The 18,988-nt window shown below is 33.1% G+C and overlaps 1 protein-coding gene across 5 annotated transcripts in view; it reads right to left on the reverse strand.

The window, feature by feature from the left end:
* Positions 1 to 18,988, reverse strand: part of NTRK2 (neurotrophic receptor tyrosine kinase 2) — a 414,741-nt gene that overhangs the window by 290,685 nt on the left and 105,068 nt on the right. For 4 of the 5 annotated variants that reach the window (XM_051966147.1, XM_051966140.1, XM_051966163.1 and 1 more), the window contains exons 9-11: positions 16,756 to 16,797; positions 13,604 to 13,704; positions 8,091 to 8,190 (exon numbers count right to left, since the gene is read on the reverse strand). In XM_051966147.1, coding sequence (XP_051822107.1) covers positions 8,091 to 8,190; positions 13,604 to 13,704; positions 16,756 to 16,797 — 243 coding nt within the window. The remainder of the gene's footprint in view (positions 1 to 8,090; positions 8,191 to 13,603; positions 13,705 to 16,755; positions 16,798 to 18,988) is intronic. The other variant, XM_051966154.1, reaches the window with a different exon arrangement.

Here is an 18,988-nt window from a genome sequence, read left to right on the forward strand (position 1 = left end):
TTTCATGAACAATAAAATATAACCACTAGGGACCCAATTTCAGAATTGCAAAAATTCAAACAGTTATAGTGTCTCAATGTCTAAAAAGTTTCAATTCAGTTTTGTGCATCAAGACTTTTATGTTTATCATGCATTCTGACATTCTGCATACCTACCATGAATTGTATCAACTGCTCAAATACTCCAATGATTTGGTGATCTCATTTTTTCTAATGTTCCTTCCAACTATGTAGACCACATTACTCATCCATTATTGCCCAGCCTTTGGGACCCTTGTCTGGGTTTTCCCTTAACTCATCTCCAGAAGATCTATCCAGCAAGGTGAGAGGCTTCTTTTTTTTCTCTTGACATTGTGGTAAGATATGGCTAAAACATTATGAATTATCATTTTCATTAATTTATGTGTCCAATTGCATTTTGATACATAAATTGTAATACTTTAAAATATTTAAATAATATTTAACATTTATATAGCTACTGGCTGGGTTTCTACTTTGAGGTTTTTGAAGTATTTTCCATACAATAATTCAATGGATCCTCATTACATCTCTAAGAAATAGATACATTTTTATCTGTTTGATCTTTGAGGATACTGGTTGAGTTAATAAGAGCTAATATTTATATAATGTTTTAAGATTTTCAAAGTGTTTTGCATGTGTCATTTTTTTTTAATTTCTCACAATAACTTTGGAAAGTAGGAGCCATTATTATCATCCCCATTTTATAGATGGGAACTGAGGTCAAGAAAAGTTAAATGATTTGCCTAGGGTTACACTATAGGTAAGCAACTCAGGCAAGATTTGAATTCTGGCCTTCTGGACCTCAAGTTAGTACTATATCTACTGAAGCACTTACCTGCCTAAAACTTGGCTATATTTAATACAGCCATTGCATGTCAGAGCCAGAATTTGAACTCAGATTTTTCTGACTACAGGTCTAAGGTTGTATGTACTAAATTAAAAGTTTTGACAAATACTCTTTAATTCAGACTTCTAAGTAGTCTACACACACACACACACACACACACACACACACACACACATATATATATTATATAGTATATATAATTGCAGATTAATAATATAAACAGAAGTAGCTAACATTTATGTAGTGCTTACTATGTGCCAGGCTAAGCACTTTACAATTCTTATCTCACTTAATTTGAGTCTCATAACAACCATAGGGGCTATTATTATCCCTATTTTATGGATAAAGAAAGTAAAGCAAACTATGGGTCCACACAGCTTTGAATTCAGGTCTTCCCAACTCCAGACCCACAGCTCTATTCTCTGTGCCACCTGGTTTACTATACATTTGGACTGATTCAGCAGACAAGGATTAACAGTTTATACATCTGGAGTGATTCAGCCGACAAGGGTTAACAGCTTATCCAATGCTGAATGATGCAAAAGTTATTTAAACAGGCTATAATGCCAAAAGACAATATTTCTAATTTAAAGCTACATTTCTTCCCATAGTCATTCAATATTACTTGTCCAAAATAAAGTAAGATAAAACCGAGGCATATGTTAGAGTTTAAGCTAACTTCTTATGTTCTCCATTTTCTGGTTTTCAGAACAAAGTACAAAACATTTTAAAAGTTCATCCAAAAAGAAAAAAAAGATACTGGGGATGAGTGGGAAGCTAAGAGGAAGAAAAAGGAAAGATTATAAAATTAGAGGGCACACAAGAAAAGTGGGAAAAGAAATCCAGTAAAAGAAAATGATGGAAAGATGGGGAGAAAGAAACTTGGAAAGAGACAAATAAGAATACAGTGTGGTGTTTTAATTGGAAAATTATTTTAAGAAATGTCTATGATATGTGTAGGAAAATCAGAAAAAGTATTATTGCAAAAATTATCCAAGAAGAAAAAACATCTTGCCGACATTTGTAAAAGTAAAATTCATTCCTTTAAAAGGCTCCTCTGTGCCTTGATCAGCTTCTAGAAAAACAGGATGGCTTAAGTAAAAAGACTCCTGTATCTGGACTTAAGAGACTATGGTTAGACAGAGACTGAGACTGATTAAGAGACTTATTTTGTCAAATTTAGTACAAATCAGGATCTAGTTGAGACTACTTGTACCTTCTCTTCTCATCACCACTAATTACTCTGCCTTAACTTCCTCCCATCTTCTGTGATTTTCACAGCATTTTATATATTGTCTTTTTACATTAAAATATAAGCAGGGATGTTATTTTTTTTTGTTCATATTTAATTCCCATGCATTGCACAGTGCTAGGCACAGAGTAAGAATTCAGTTAATTCTTTACCTATCTATCCATCTATCCTCTATCGACTATCTCTATCAAACCATTTACATATTTATATGTATCATCTTTATTTACCCTCTACCTACAATCTTTATCAATTTATCCACATATTTACCCCTCTACGTATCACCTCTCTATAGTTCTACATACATATCTATTACTTCTACTGACCTGTCTACCCCTCCTTCATCTTCCTCTCTCCCAACCATGGGCAAACTTCCACATGTATAAAATAATGGAATAAGAGATTTAGAAAAGGCAGCATCTAATGCCCTTTCCAGCTGCAAATGCTATGACTAAGACCTGTGACTATGAGTGAAGTTACTCAGGTGAAAGCCATTAGGCTAAAAGCATGAATCTACCACATTATACACAAACAACAAAGCTTTTCACCATTTCTTAACAGGCTTGTGGGGAAAATGCAGGTGAGGCATTTTCTAAAACATTGATGTTAAATCAGTTTAAAGTCTTAGGGAAAATAATTCTGAATATGTTCCAGGCTCTCTGATTTTAGTAATTTAGTTTGTTTTCAAAGGTTAGATACATATTTACAATGTTTTGCAATGAAATAAATCAACCCAGATTATGCTTCCAAATACTGTTAACAATGGAAACATACTTACTTTGTAAAGCATACCTGTACGGTTCAGGAATACAAAAAGAGAAAAAATTCTTACCATATCTAAAGATATGAGAGAAAAAAATTCATTTGTTTTTTATCCTTACATTTTCTATTTTTACCACTTGTATATGGTTAAAGTATTCATTGGCCACATTGGGATTTATCTATAACAATTGAATTCTTAACATTCCATCTTGGTCAAGGAGACTCAAGTTAATGACCATTTATTAAATTCTTACTATATGCCAGACACTGTGTTATCACTCTATCTCTGTTCCATCATGATCTTCAAGAAATTAATTCAACAAACATTTACTAGTTGTCTACTAGAACCATGAAGTTAACTGTTGATCCAATCTGTCGTACTATCAAAGGGTATCAAGATAAACTTTAAGCTAAATCTTTGGGCCATTCTACTATTTGGAGACAATGACAAATGACAAAGAAGCTCAAGGCAAAGGCCCCAAAGAAAAGAGAAGTTCCAAAGCTTTTTTTCAGGCAAAGCCTCAGAAATAAATGTGGCTTGAGCAAAAATTCAACTAGAAGTCCTTCAAGAGATGAAGCAAGAGTTTCAAAGGAAGTTTTAAATTGTTGTAATAAACAAAATGCAAGTGATAGAAGGAAAATAGGAAAAGAAATGAAAGCTGTGGAAGAAAGAATTGGAAAGGCAATCAACAGTTTAGCCTAAAAGATACAAAGATTTGCCCAAGCGACAAACTACTAGAAACAAAGGCAATCAAACATGTTTTTAATGAGACATATCTTCCATTATTGCATGATTGTAGGACTATAGCTCATGTGACAGATTAAAAATCACACTGTTGCATTATGACTTACATCTACATAAAACTTTAGTGTAAAATGCACTTTCATGGACATTATCTCATTTTTTATTTACTGTTAATACACATCTATATTTTATCAATGGCATCCTCTACTAAAGTCTTGACTATGGTATCTCATTGTGGAAGAGGAATGATCCAAAGTTCTGAAAAGCCATCAATTAATCAACAATCATTAATTAAGTACCTACTATGCATTAGCATAAATGCTCGCTATCAGTTGAGGTAAAGCTCTGACAGTGTCTACCAAAATAAAGACACTTCAAGGACAACCCCAGTCTATATTTGACAGGATCAGTCAAAAAATTAGTCCCATGTCATTGCTTTTTTTTTTTTTTTTTTTTGAAATTGTCTACTCAGGCATGGAAAGATGGTGACCTATATTGATAGGAAGAGTCCTCACACTAATTATATATATATTTTAATTCCTGAAATTGGGATGTTGGGGATAACAACCCTATGAGGTGAGTAACTAAAGGCAAGTATAACTACTCCATTTTACTGCTGACAAAATGAGGCTGGAAGAAATTATAAACTTTTAATGGCACAACTAAAAACTGGCAAAGATAAAAGTCAAGCCCAAATCCATACTTTTTCTTTACATAAAGGTTTCCATCAATCTACTATACTTATCAAAAGTTGAAAAAATAAAATGACTAACACATCTATCTGAAAGTTCACTTAATTTTGTTTTTTTAAGCTTTCTGAAGTATAAGTTGTCTCAAAAAGATCTCAAAAAATGCTGTGTTCACATTGTTTCATAAATCATTGTTTTATAGTTCCTTTAAAAACATTATAGAAGTAGTTTCTTACAGATGTTTAAGACAACTGTGTTTTCTGGCACATAAATCTTCCTTTCCAAATCTGATCCAAACTTCTTTTCAACCCAGATCCTGAAACTGCTTCCAGCTCACACTTAACCTGATTGGAATTTTAAACCTCCTAAGTTTTTGCTCCATTAACTTTAAAACTTTGAGAATAATGAATTCTTTGCTAAAAATGATTTCAAAATATTTAGAAGATTATTTTAAGATATATTTATGATATAAATCTTTTAATCTCTATGCCTCAACTATAGAATTAGTCAAATGGGAACAGAAACCATCATTAACTTGTGATTTTGTCCCTTCTGTAATGCAGTCTTAAAAGTATGGAGGGTAAGTGGCTTGTCCACGAGAGTCATAAATAAACTTATAAATTAAACTCAGATATTTCTGACGCTGAATCTACCTATCCTTTTCATGATAGCTTCTAATCCCATATTTTCAGGTAATTAACATTTGACAAGATTTACAAATTCTAGTACAATAGATGATTATATCAGGATTGATTTATTTGTTTAAAAGGATATAAAGGATATCTGGTTCTTCCCAATATTATCACTGAAAATAAAGAGCAAATTCCAATCTGTCATGAACCTAGTCCAGAATCTAGGTTAGCACATCAGTTCAACCACAGACACATAGGATCTATTGAATGGGAAACATACAAATATATACAAATTCTCTCTCTCTTGCTCTCGTTTTCACTCTTGTTCTTTCACTCTCTTGCTCTGTCTCTCTCTTTCTCTCTGATGGTTTTCTCTCTGTCTGTCTCTCTGTCTCTCTGTCTCTCTGTCTCTCTCTCTCTCTCTCTCTCTCTCACACACACACACACACACACACACACACACACACACACACACACCATCACCCATTATACTGGCTGCCTTCTCAGAAGATTCAGGGCACAGTAAAACAGTGGTGGCACATAGAGAAGGACCTAAAACCCCAAAGCAACTATACTTGGATTGCCTCACTAGAAGCAGAATCTTAGTTAACTCTGCATGGCTTTTAGTCTTGTGGATCAGCAGAAATGGTGGTCCCACACCCACAAGAAAAGATAGAGTATACTGACCTTTCCATTTAACATATTGAACTTAGGGTGGAAAAAAAGTGACACAAAAATCCCAGAACCATCTTCCCGCTCCCAAAACTACCTCGACTCTTTTCCTCTGCATTTCCACTGTGCTGCTTCTTGGCTGGGCTAACATCATCCATTCATTGGGTATTTCACAGTCACTTGGATATCATTCCTTGTGTTGTCCCAACTTGGCTTGAAATTTGCTCAAAACTCTCTCCTCAATCTCATCACTGCTTCCTGGTTTTCCTCAACAACCTTCTAAAATATTAATTTCTACAGGAAGAATTTCCTGATTCTGTTAATACTAATATTTTTCTTACATTCCAAATTCCTTGGATAGAAAACTCAGGGAAAAAGATCAACTCATATATGAGGGAGAACAAGAATAGATACCTAAACATGAATAAGGTGGTCATCTTGAAACTACAATCCAGTCTTGTTCTATATCAATACTCCACTTCAATAGGCATCATATAACTCTGGAATCCAAAAAACTAACCTTAAGATCACAAGTATATAAAAGAGGCATCTTATAAAAACCTCACTGTTTGCTGACACTATTAACTAATATTTAGTTTCTCTTCCTTCTCCCCCACCCCAAGTCCCATCTGATGATCTATTGTCTTGTCTGAGCAATAACTTGCCTCTTTTGCTTTTATCCATATCTACCTCTCTTCACAAGAAGATCACATTGATTCTCACCTACACTAATTATCCCATAATCAGGAAGGAGACAGGACCATATCTCATCTGAACTGAAAGCCCTGAATTGTTTGAAGTGGCCAGCTAGGGTTTGTCCTAAGTACAATCTTTTATGCCTTGGGGAGCCATTCAGTGTAAGGAAATGAAACACTAGACTTCATCAAGGTATATGAAGGAAAACACATTATTAGTTGAAAACTGAAAATACCCAAGTGAAGAAACCTATCTCTGAAATGTGATCTAGCTCTTTATATAACAGTTTTTAAACAGTTTAATTCAAGGCAATACTGTGTACCCTAGCCTTCTTTCCCACTCCTCACCCCTATATTCTTCATCTTTAGAAAAGCAAATGCCTTTTTCCTTGGCAAAATCTACTACTGAAAATAAACATATATCAGTCAATTAGTATAAATTTATATTAATATATTCTCTCTCAGAGTTATTAGCACAAGACTTGTGTCTAATTTAAAAAAAAAAATCTTCCTCCTCTACCACCACAAAGGGAGTACCATGCATTAGTAAGCATGAGGAAGAGATTTGCAGTGGGGTAGGAAGCCTTCTCAAGACCCTTTTTTACACTGGTGAGATTTCAGGATCGTGGTTAAAAAAAAAAAACAATGGGAAAGATGAACACATGAAAGACACCCTTTTCACAGGCTTATAAAGTATTTCAGTGTTATTATTTTAAAATTCCCTTCCAAGTTTTCAAAAATATGAATGATTAAGAAGAATATTAGCAATTACATTAACATCATGCCAGCCACTGCAAATTTATATAAATAACTGCTCAGGCCTATATTCAAGCATGGGTAAAAGAATAAATAAATCAAAACCTTTTTTAAACCATTCAGCATAAATTATCAATTGCCCCTCATAAATGGCTATCTATCAAAATACACAAAGTACAAGAAAATTCCCATGTATATAACATATAAACATGAGATTTAAAACTTGAGTCATAATTCTGAAAATGGTCAAAATTCTCTACTATTTATGTGATAGTAGAACATTGACCCAGTCTTTTCTAAAATTCATAATGTCCCAAAAGGCTTAGGATGCTATTTGGAAATCTCTACATTATCAATTCTCAAGTAATCATTAGCACAGTACCTGGCACTATGTTGGTGTTTAATAAATGTTTATTGAATTGTATTGAAAATTAAATAGTTCTTCCTCTGACCATCCTGGCATCAATTTTTTTTCCTCACTAAAAAGTTATTCTCATCCAACAATTTCCAAAATAATTACCAAGGCATGTTTTTCTTTTCCTTTCCAACTCTACTATCCATATATCAAGAACTGGGAACCTTGTAGAAACAATAGGGAAACAGTATCATCATGCAAGGATTTTGTCATCCAATGCAAAGAAAAAGATCTTTCCTGGTGCAGAGAAAGTACTTTCATGAACTGTCCCTCTATGTCTACCTTCATCTCTTTGACCTGTGTTCTGAAGCAAGGGAAGATTCAAAAGCATCAGTTGTTTATGTGGTCACTTATGACCATCATGAATATTACTCAAATGACAAGATATCTGCCTTGTAAATCAGTCCTCATTTGAAAAGATGTTTATGCCAAGGAATCCAACAAATTTTATAATGTTTATAGTTTGTTCTATCATGGATGACAGCTAGGCTCCCACAATAGTTTTAGAACATAGTCATCTTAACTCTAGCAATCTTGAGCCTTGAACAACAAATTAGCATCAATCATATTATCCACACAAAAAGGGGAAAACATACAATGCTTCTTACCTTTCATGCCAAACTTGGAGTGTCTTCCAAATTTAAGAATAATCAGCATTATCACCAAACCAGTGCATACCAATGCTGCAATTCCCACTACAACATACACCTGAAAGAAAGAACCCAGAGAGAGTTAAGAGTTTAGTTGACCATAACAATCAACAGTAGCTCACATTTCTGTAACATTCTATGGTTTATAAAATGCATTTCTCACAACAACCTTATAAGATAGTCTGAATAATCTGATTGGTCTTCAACTAAATTAAAGCCTGTAAAAAAAAAAAAAAAGGCCAACTGCCTAAGAATAGGGACTGGATCTATGATTATATTCCATAAGGAAATCTCAGGTGAAGAAGTTTCCACTACCAATGCTAGCTGACACCTGATTTTTATATTGTAGTCTTGCAAATTGTCTAGAGTTGCTTAAAGCACTGAGATATTAAGTTATTGTTCTGAGTCACAGAGAGAGTATGTGTCAGAAGTGGGACCTGAACCCAGGTTTTGGTTTTGAGGACAGCTCTCTATTACACCAATATGGGCAGACTGAACTTTCAAAGGAGACATATTTTAAAAATATAATGTGGGAAAAAAATAAAACATTAAACCTTCCAGTTCGATCCTAACCATGGGCTGTTAGAGGTAATCAAATAAATAGAAGCTATGACTTATTAATAAAAAATCTGTTATCTCAAAATCATAAAAGCCAGGGCTGGAAAGGATGTTGAAAACTATGTAGACCAATACCTATATGAATTAGAATCCCCTTCAGTTAGTCAGTTAATCACTCCCAGTCACTAAATATTTAGTAAGCAGCTACTATGAGCAGCTATTGTTCTAAAGATATGAAGAAAGGCAAAAGACAGCTTCTCTTCTCAAAGAGCTCATATCCAAAGTTGGACATCCTTTAAAATCTCTATCAGGATAAGTCCAAAATGATCCAAAAATAAGAAAAGGAACTGTATTTTTGTATTGCCAAAAAACTGAAACTTAATGGATATCCAACAATTGGTAAATGAACAAATTATGATATATGAATGGAATAGAATATTATTGTGCTATAAGAAATAATAAAAGGGTGGTTTCAGAGAAGCTTGAGAACATTTGTATGAAGTGAGCAGAACCCAGAAGAAAAATTTATACAAGAAAAAAGCCCAGCTACAAGGGGAAGTCAACAGAGGCAAGACAACAGCCTAATGTGGAAGAGCAACCATAAAGCAAGAGAGAGATGGATACAAACTTAGAAGGAACAAGTATGTCCCCAAGGAAAAAATGTGAAAAGACACTTTTACCCTCCTCTTTTGTAGAGGTAGAAAATTCACAAGTATGGTATATTGGATATTTTTTCAAAGATTTTCATTGTATTGTTTGGTTTGGTGATTTTTTTCTCCTCTTCATCTTTTTTCATCTTCCTTAAAAATATATTATTGGTCATATGAAAAAGCTTTCTATGAAGAGGGTGCAGAGGAGTGCTGGGAAAAATTCCAGCAATGTACAAACCAAAATATATAAATGAAAATTTATTTTTAAAAATAAAACATTGTTAATGCAAACAATTTGGAAAGACTTTAGAACTCTGATAACACAATGATCAACCATGATTGAACAGGAAAAAGCATGCTACCCACTTTCCTGACAGTGAGGTGATAAATTTAAAGTGCAAAATGAGACATAAGTATTTTGAGGACATGACCATTGTGGGAATTTCTTTTGCTTGACTATGCCTATTTGTTACAAAGATTGTTTTTCCAATGAGGGAGGGAATGTGAGAGGAACAGAAGATATATTTTTGTTCATTGAAAAATATAATTTAATTTTTTAATGAAAATATTCAGTGAGGAGGATGCTACCTTCTCCCAAAGCAGCTTATTCTGCTACTGAATAGCTCTCATAGTTACAAAACTTTTCCTTATTTTGAATTTAAATTTTCACTACCTAGTGGTGAATTCAGCCTAGTTATGACCTCTGAGACAGAAGTATAAATTTAATCTTTCTTACCTAGAAAAGCTCTTCAAATACTAAAATTCTCTTCTTTAATCTAAATATATCTAGTTCTTTCAAATTATTCCCTCTGTAATATGGTCTTAAGGCCCTTATCTTCGTACAATTTCTTTGTCATTATTACCACAAATTTCAAAAAACTTGCAGCCACTTCAGTGATGAAACTCATCAATTCAGGCTAATTCAAACTGAACTGGTGGTTTATGGATGTAAAGTTCATCACCAGGTACTTAATTATTAGCATTATTTATTATCACAGAACTTTCTAAGATCCAGTCATAGCTATTACTACTGGGGATTTAGTTTTGTTTTGTAAACAGAATATCCTTTGATAATGTATTTCCATTCTAACTGACCAGACAACTGAATCTCAAAGAACTTCAGCCTAATTACTTCTGGGTAAATGGGAATCAAGATACTCTAAGGACATCTTTGAAGGTTTCAATGTGAAGGGGAAAGATAACCAACCTCCTTGATCAGAATTGGAATACCAAAAATGAATATCTACATGCTAGAGTACACAGAAAAGGCAAAAAGAGAAGATCTGAACTAAATTTCCATGCCTGTGATGACTAGGGAAGAAACCTATGAAACTGCAGTATGAATGCAGATTTATCTGAGCAATCTGTATCCCAAATGGTATCCTACAACTGTGCAAGGTACAAAAAGAAATGTTCTTGGGAAGAAAACTGATTATTAATCATTCATTTAATCAAATAACATTTGCACATGAGCTCTGTATTTCAATGATTTTGTTTTTCAAATTATTTGCAATAGGTAGTGGATCCTAAAGTCTTAGTTTTCCATTTCTTGGTCTTAAACACTGATCTAAAAGATACCCTTGAGAACATTAAGTCTCATCTCTTTGTTTACTTCTGAGGAAACTGAGGCCCAAGGTCTGGTACTGGCCAGACGCCAACTAATTTAGCCAAGGTTGCGTGGGCCTTGTCAAGCAGTTAATAATCTACACACAATGTTTAACTGCATAAGAGAAATTAGATTCTTACAGGAACCTCACAAAAGATAATATTTATAAAGCTAAGCACCTTCTGTCAATCAAAATAACTACCCTCTAATTTAACTATTTGATTTGCAAATGTATATTTATTTATATACATTTATTTATATCAAGCTCAAATAGAACATACTTATATTTCCTAGCAGGTGCAGTTTAACCCCAAGGCAGGTTTGAAAGTAGTTTACTTATATTCATCAAGACACATACATTGCAACTTCCTATATACGAGATGAGATTATAATTTCTAGGGTTTGAAGCATTCTGATATATTCTATACAGAGAATTAAGGAGGTATTTGTATATAAAATTTCATAAATAATAATAATAACTAGCATTTATGTAATATTTTAAGGCTTTCACGGTACTTTATGCACCTTATCACATTTTATCTTGACAATAACCCTGTGAGGTGGGTACTATTATTGTCACTATTTTACTAATAGGGGAACTAAGCTGAAAGAGATTAAGAGCTTTTCCATGATATATGATAGAATTTTAACTAAGACTGATGATTCTAAGTCCTACACTCAATGGGGCAGAGAGGAAGGGAGAAAGGGAAAAAGGAAGGAAGGAGAGAATGAATAAATGAACAATGAATGACAAAGGAGGGAAGGAATGAAAATATTGACTTGGGTTTCCCAGTTTTTTTTTTTTGGCTTTCTAGCTCAGGAACTGTTAACCCAGATATTTTGCACTATGAGGTATCATTTACACAGCAGTAATCTGAAGTATATCAACATTTTTTGTAAATTTTTTGTAAAACCTTGTTTTTGTACCTCCCGTGTATATCTCAGATGATACCAAAAAAAGCCACAAGTATCCATAATCAGTGTAGTCCAGAGTATGCTACTTTCTGATATAGTTCCAAAATAGCAACCCACAAAAATAGATATCAAACTGGGGAAACATTTCCAGTGGGAAGCCCCCAAGGATCCTTGGCCCTTATCCATGACTTTGATAAAGGGAAAGATGTCACTCTTATCAAGCTGACATATTACATGAAGTTGAAAAGAATAGCTATTAAATAACTGAATCTGATATCAAAAAGATCTCAGCAATTGTATATATAATTAGAAAAAATAATTTAAAAAAATGATCTCAGCAGACTTAAAAGGATAGTCCTAATCTAATAAAATGGCTTTCACCCTCTTTGGAATGGTGTAGAGAATCTCCAGTGATTAAATTTTCTTTCCTCATGCTTATCAGCATTTGCTCTGAAAGATAGAGTGAATGGCCTTTGAGAACTGAAATGACTTGCCCAGGATCGTACAACTAGTAAGCACTCCAAGAAGATCCATGAAATCAGTGATAAATTGGAGTTCTGCCTTTGTCAGACCTCATCTGGAGTACTATATTCAGTTCCAGGGGCCACATTTTAGTCAAGTCAAGTAACATCAACAAGCATTTATCAAGTGCCTGTTATATACCAGGCCCTATGCTGAGTGTTAAAAGGACACTGACACATTGGAATACATCAAGTAGAAGGGACAAGAAAGTACTCAAAGAACTGAAGGTGTTTAGTTGATAGATAAGAAATCTTGATGAGGGACATAATAACTTCCTTCAAATATCTGAGGGGTCTTCATATGGAGCAGGATTGAGCTTGTTCAATTTGGCCTAGAAAAGCAGAAGTTGGAACAATGAGAAGAAAGGCTGATTGCAAATCTGGAAGCTCCAAAGGCCAAGGGTCAGCTCAGATTTTCATCCTGATATTTCCAGCATCTTGCATTATACTTTGCACAGATTAACTGCTCGCTATGTGTTTGCTTAGTTTACATAAGAAGCAAAAACACCCAACTACTCTGTGCTGTCCAAATCCTTAGATCCCCAGATCCTTAGAGCTGTCCAAAATGAAATAGTGTGCCATAAGAGAAAGTGTTTTGTTACCACAAGACATGGTAAATGTCTCCTATTCAGATATGAATTGCCCTAAGGGACATTAAGAATAAGCTCATGGAATCTTTCATTTTATAAATTGGGAAACAGAGACCTTAGGAAGATTATCTAAGTTCTTATATCTAGTAAGTACAGATAGGATCTGAATCCAAATCTTCCCGATACTGTCTAATACTTGATCCATGACACCACAAATGTCTTTATTTTCTTTAAACTTATATTTTTTCTTTTGAAATCACTTGTTTCCCCTTCAATTGTTTTTTTTTAATTTAAATTTTATTTTAGTTAATAATAACTTTGTATTGACAGAATCCATGTCAGGGTAATTTTTTACAACATTATCCCTTGCACTTGCTTATGTTTCGTTTTTTCCCCTCCCTCCCTCCACTCCCCCACCCAAGATGGCAAGCAGTCCTATATATGTTAAATATGTTGTAATATATCCTAGATTCCCCTTCAATTGTTAAAGCACATGCATATCAACTATCATGTATAAGAAGAGAAAAAAAAAAAAAACCTTTCTTGTCCTGGATGCAAACATCAAAAATGCATCACTATGCTATTCAGTCACTGCATAGTCCCAAATCAGGAAACTTCTATTTATACTCACCGTGATGCTATCTTCATTCTCTCTGTTGGAAACATCTGTTGAAGTGATTTGATTACTTTTATTTGTAGTATCTCCAATATCATTAGGTGTGGTCTCATAATCTTAAAATAGAGAGAAAAAGAGAGTGAGAAGGAGGGAGAAGCAAAAAAGATTTTGTCTTTATTCTGCCAGTAACCACAAAACTCTAAGCCTTTAGTAAAACAAAAAGCACAGCTAAAACACATGACAATTTTCTGAGAATTAATATTCTCCTTTGTAGCAGAGGCATTGTTAAGCTTACTAAACAAATCCAGTGTAATGTTGAGATCACACAAAGCCAAAAGTTGTTTTTTTTTTATCCCAGGACTTTTTTTATAATCAGTTTTTTAATGGGTCAGGTTCAAGTTGATTTATTTTCCTTGTGCATAATAAGATAACTTTGGCTATTAACTCATTAGACAAAATAAAGACAAAAGAGGAAGCTATAGTGATTGATAGGACAAATGAACTTTCATGCTTTCATAGATCTCAAGGATCATCTAATCTAGTCATTCATGATCATTTTAATGGATGAGGAAACTGAGGCTCAAGGAGTAATTTGACTAATGTCCCGCAAGAAATAATTGGCAGCTTAAACTATATAACCCATTTCCTGACTCTAAGCCTTGGGAGGAGGAAACTGGGGATAGAGGAGAGATGGATTGAAGAAGTAAGAATTGGTAGGGTAGAAAAACTCCAAATGAAATCATTAAAATTTGTTATTAGCTTAAAGATAGATTTCTATTTTTCAATGGTCTAGTTGTCAATTTGGGGGTTCCTGAATAACACGAGGGAAGGAAAATTGTTCCAATATATTAATATATTTTGAAAAAAATTCAACTGTCTTATATCTCAAATGCATCTTCAACTTAAATTTCAAGTCTATTAATTCATTTTTCAAGACAGAGCATCATCTTGTCCTTGGTCTACTAGTAGCTGTTTCCTTCTTCAGTAATATAAGTAACAAGGAAAATATTTAGCAACACTATGATGGCTAAACAATTTTTTTCAAGGTTGTTTTGTTTTGTTTTGTTTTAGCCAATATCTTTTTCTTAGTAAATAAGTGTCTTTGATCAAAACTGAACAAATTATAAAGGAAACTGCTTTGATAAAATCTTATTGAAAATATTTCTAGGTTTTATTGTCTAAAGTGTCCCCATAAGATCCAGAGTTATGGAATATAATTTGGTTTTAGCTCAGATGTCTTTGGAATTTAAATATAATCCATAAAGGAAAATACTTACTGATTTCTAGAATCATAGATGTCAGAATTATATAAAACATTCTAGAATTATCATATGCAAAGTCTTAGAAATAAATTTGAGAAGCTCTTATCCAAATCCCTTCCCATCTCTTCAATTTACAGATGAGGAGACTGTGACCTTGAAGGATCACATAGTTTACTAAAATCACCTATATGATGTCAGAAGCAGGAGAAGAACCTAGAGTTCAATTCAGGGATTTTCCCACTGCACTACCCTGTCTCTGCACTGCACCACAGTCCAATCAGTTCATATTTATTTATTTGAAGAATTATTTAGTTATTCAAAGAATTTTTCTCATCCAAGGCATTTTTGTGGTCTTAAGACACAATAATTTTCCTCATCAAATTTGAGCCAGTATTGTTGTACTCCATCCCATTATTTCCAATAGCTCGCTGGATCCAGTGCATATGGGGATAAAGCATGCCAAGAATGAACCAACAGCTTCTAGAACATAGCATTTTGACCCAAAGAGCAATTGAAGAAATACAGTCTGGGGCCAAGATGATGATTTTTTAAAAAGAAAAGTTTTAAGTTCCTGGAAAAGAGACCAGCAATATGATTCATTTAAAAGAAATATAAAAAGAAACATTTAGGTCATGATTTGCACATTTTTCCCAATCCCCTACCTCCCTTAAATTTTTTTTTTTTTGAGATTCCAACTATAAACTATTCCAGGACCTTAAAAACTATATATACACAGATACATACATATACATGTCTATACACATATATACTTAAATGTATGTATATATAAATATATAAATTTACATGTTATGTACACACAATTCACATCACCAGGTAACACGTGCAGAAAATCATCCAAAACACCCCTATAATACCTCTGATTCCTCTATTAAAGGGGAAGCAGAAAGAGAAAAATGACTGCTTGAATAAATTCAGAATAGGTCAAGGCAACATGATTGCCAAGTGAAAAAAGCATCAGTTGGGTAACATATACAGTATGGTACAAAAAAGCAATGTTTTAAGAACCTTGGTTCTTTTGGTAACTGTCAAATCATAAATCAACTTCTCGCAGCAATCCATCCCATTCAGCTACATCCCAACCAAAATACAGGGGTGGTTTGGAAACCTAGTAAAGATGAGCTTTCACACTCAGGAAAAATACAACCCTTTCTTCAACTGAAATATCAAAAAACAGTTCAGTTCTTCCCTATTTTGTCCTAAACTTATTTTCTGCCATAGATTTTTCTCTGGTTTTTTTAAACAATAATAAAATATAGGATCTGGGCCTTTCTGGAACTTAATTAATGTTCTATGGTGGTCCCAAATGACCAAAAAATTTATAGGGTCACAGGATTTTGGAGTTTGTAAAGAAGCTTAAAGGTCACTTGGGCCAACCCCTTCATTGTACTGATTCTTTATACTTGCACTCCCAGTGCTTAATACAATGTTTGGCACATGGGAGCACTTAATAAATACTTGTTTATTGATTAATTAATAAAGAAAATATAACACAAGAAGGATAATAATTTGCTTAAGATCACACAATTATAGTAAAAGAATAGGCATTAAAATGAAGAACTAGAACCCAGGACTTCTAACTCCTCATCATGTTTTCTTTCTATCATACAACATTAATTTACAATTTCTAAGAACAGAAATAGGAGGGGAAAGTACCATTTTGCATGCTTCTACATTTGAAATTAAATAGTATTTTTAAATGGGTCATTAATATTAAATATTAATAAATATTAAATATAATACTTTAAATATTATTAAAGTATTACTTTAAAATTATATTGCAATTGGGGTGTATGTTTAACTGAATGTAATAGTTCATCTTTTAGTTTAGATTTCATTTTAATCATACATGTTTTGCAAAAAAAAAAAATTCAGAAAAGAAAATACCATAGCCACCATAAAGGTCAATATCGTAATTTGGGTCTGTACCTAAACAGCAAAACAAAACAAAAAGAAAAGAAAAGTTTGTAAATACACATTCTGGAGTTACAAGGTTGCTAGTTTTTACTGGCCCTCTAACATTCAAAACAGGCTTCTTAGCCTATATTCAATGACATTATTTTGCAAGAGATGCTGATATTAGCCAACTTTGCTTCACATTAAAAGTAACACCCAAAAGAACAAAGATATCATTTACTTCTGGGGGGGAGGAAGGAACTGCAGACATAATGACAAATTAAAGCATAATTATTAAATAATCATCTTTCTATACCATAGTTATTCTAATTGTAATTTTATTTGTTATTTTAGCCCTCCTGTTCCAGATACCAAAAATAATTTTCTATTTACTTTTACTTACCCCATTGGAGAGGTTTTGTTATTCTTATTTACCAAATTTTATTTATTTACATAGATAGGTATATGATTAATACCTACCAATGCAGCCTTAAATACTGTAACTATAATAAAAGTACACATTTACTTTATACTTCAGCTTCATTACGGTTTCCCAAAATGAATGCATTCCATTTGTTGAACCCTGAGACTAAAAGAATTACATCTAAGAAATTAACATATATTTACTGATATTATTTATATAGAAAAAAATTATTGTAAACAAACATTTTCTAGGAAGGAATTCCTCTATTAAAGTGCTCTAACTTGGCATGGAAGAGACCCTGGCTGTTCCAAGTTTATGCCAAGAGGGCACAGTTTCTGATAGGTTCTACCAAGCTGGAATCACAGGCTCTATGATGAATGTTATGCCTATTGTCTGAGAACTAGTCAACTTAAGCAGGGACAGGTAATCCCCAAGAAGTGAATATTTTCAAGCATAACCACTCCTGTATACTACCAACTAAAGTATAGAAGGATTACCAGCTATATCACAGATTCAGGATCCACATCCCATAAAGAAATAAAGTTTAAAAAAAAAAGGAGTTTCAAAATACTAGCACAATGATAAGAGATCATCAGCTTAATTTTCAAAAATTTGTTTTTGTTTCTCTTTTGAAGATATCACAGGGTTTAGAGAATTACATTTTAAGGTATTATGAAGGGAACTGAGTAAAACATTTTTTTTCAAATAATAACAGGTGATTGGAGCATTTGTGACTTATTCTCCAGCCAGATCTACATGGAAATCTTTGTAGAAGTGTTTAATATGGAAATGATGGGAAAATGTTTTTGAAGCAAATTGAAAAAGCAAAGCTTGTAAATCAATTCTTATAAATCTTAAATTCTCAGAAATCAATTATACTGTCTCTTCAAATATGACATATATTATAACTACTTTTTCAATCAATGTATGATCAAGATTTCCTTTGTATGTATTTATTCTGCAGGAAGGGGAAATTTTTTAGAACATAAACCAAATGGAGAAATTAAAAAACTAAGAATGTTTACCCAATCTTCAACAACACAAAAAGTTCTGTTTGGACTGTGAACTTAAATAAATTTCATTGTTTTCCACATTCAGTAAATCAGCCAATCAATTGATAATTATTAATTCTCTACTATCTACCAAATACTATGCTAAGTACTGGTGATATAAAAAATGAGACAATCCTTATTGTCTTAAGAAAAAGAAGTTTACTTATCAGAGAATGGTGACTACAATGAGGAGTTTTATTTAATGCATTCACAGATTCAGAAAAAGAAAATTTCATCATAAGTAGAGGTTCCTAGGACAGAAGTATTTTTGCAGTCTACAAAGTATCTGATTCACAGGTATTGCTACTGAGATTTAGTCAACATTGGATGGTCATAGGAAAAACATTCTAAAATCCTCTCTCTCTCCTCACTTTAGTAGCATACGAAGAAAGGAGGATATATGGAATGGACCCATACATGTTTTCTCTTAGCCCCACCTCTATTACTGTCAATTTCTGACATTGCCAGTGCTTACAAGACATCCTTCAGAAAAGTCCTCATCTCTCTGTCAATGGTCTAGAATTATAAGAATTGATTCAACTTGCTAAGAAAAAAAATTATCCAATGTTGATGTCATCTATTTTTAGTCAGAAACCAGTCAATTTCTATAACTTAATGGTTCCTGAAAAATCTTCCATTTTTATATTTTAATACTATGAAGATTAAGGGATGGCATCATTTAAGACACAATTTTAACCTACCTTGCTAAATACCATATAAGTTTATTTTAGTCTTGTTGATTAAGAGA

Source organism: Antechinus flavipes, chromosome 1 (assembly GCF_016432865.1).
Source record: "Antechinus flavipes isolate AdamAnt ecotype Samford, QLD, Australia chromosome 1, AdamAnt_v2, whole genome shotgun sequence".
NCBI classification, from domain to species: Eukaryota; Metazoa; Chordata; class Mammalia; order Dasyuromorphia; family Dasyuridae; genus Antechinus; species Antechinus flavipes.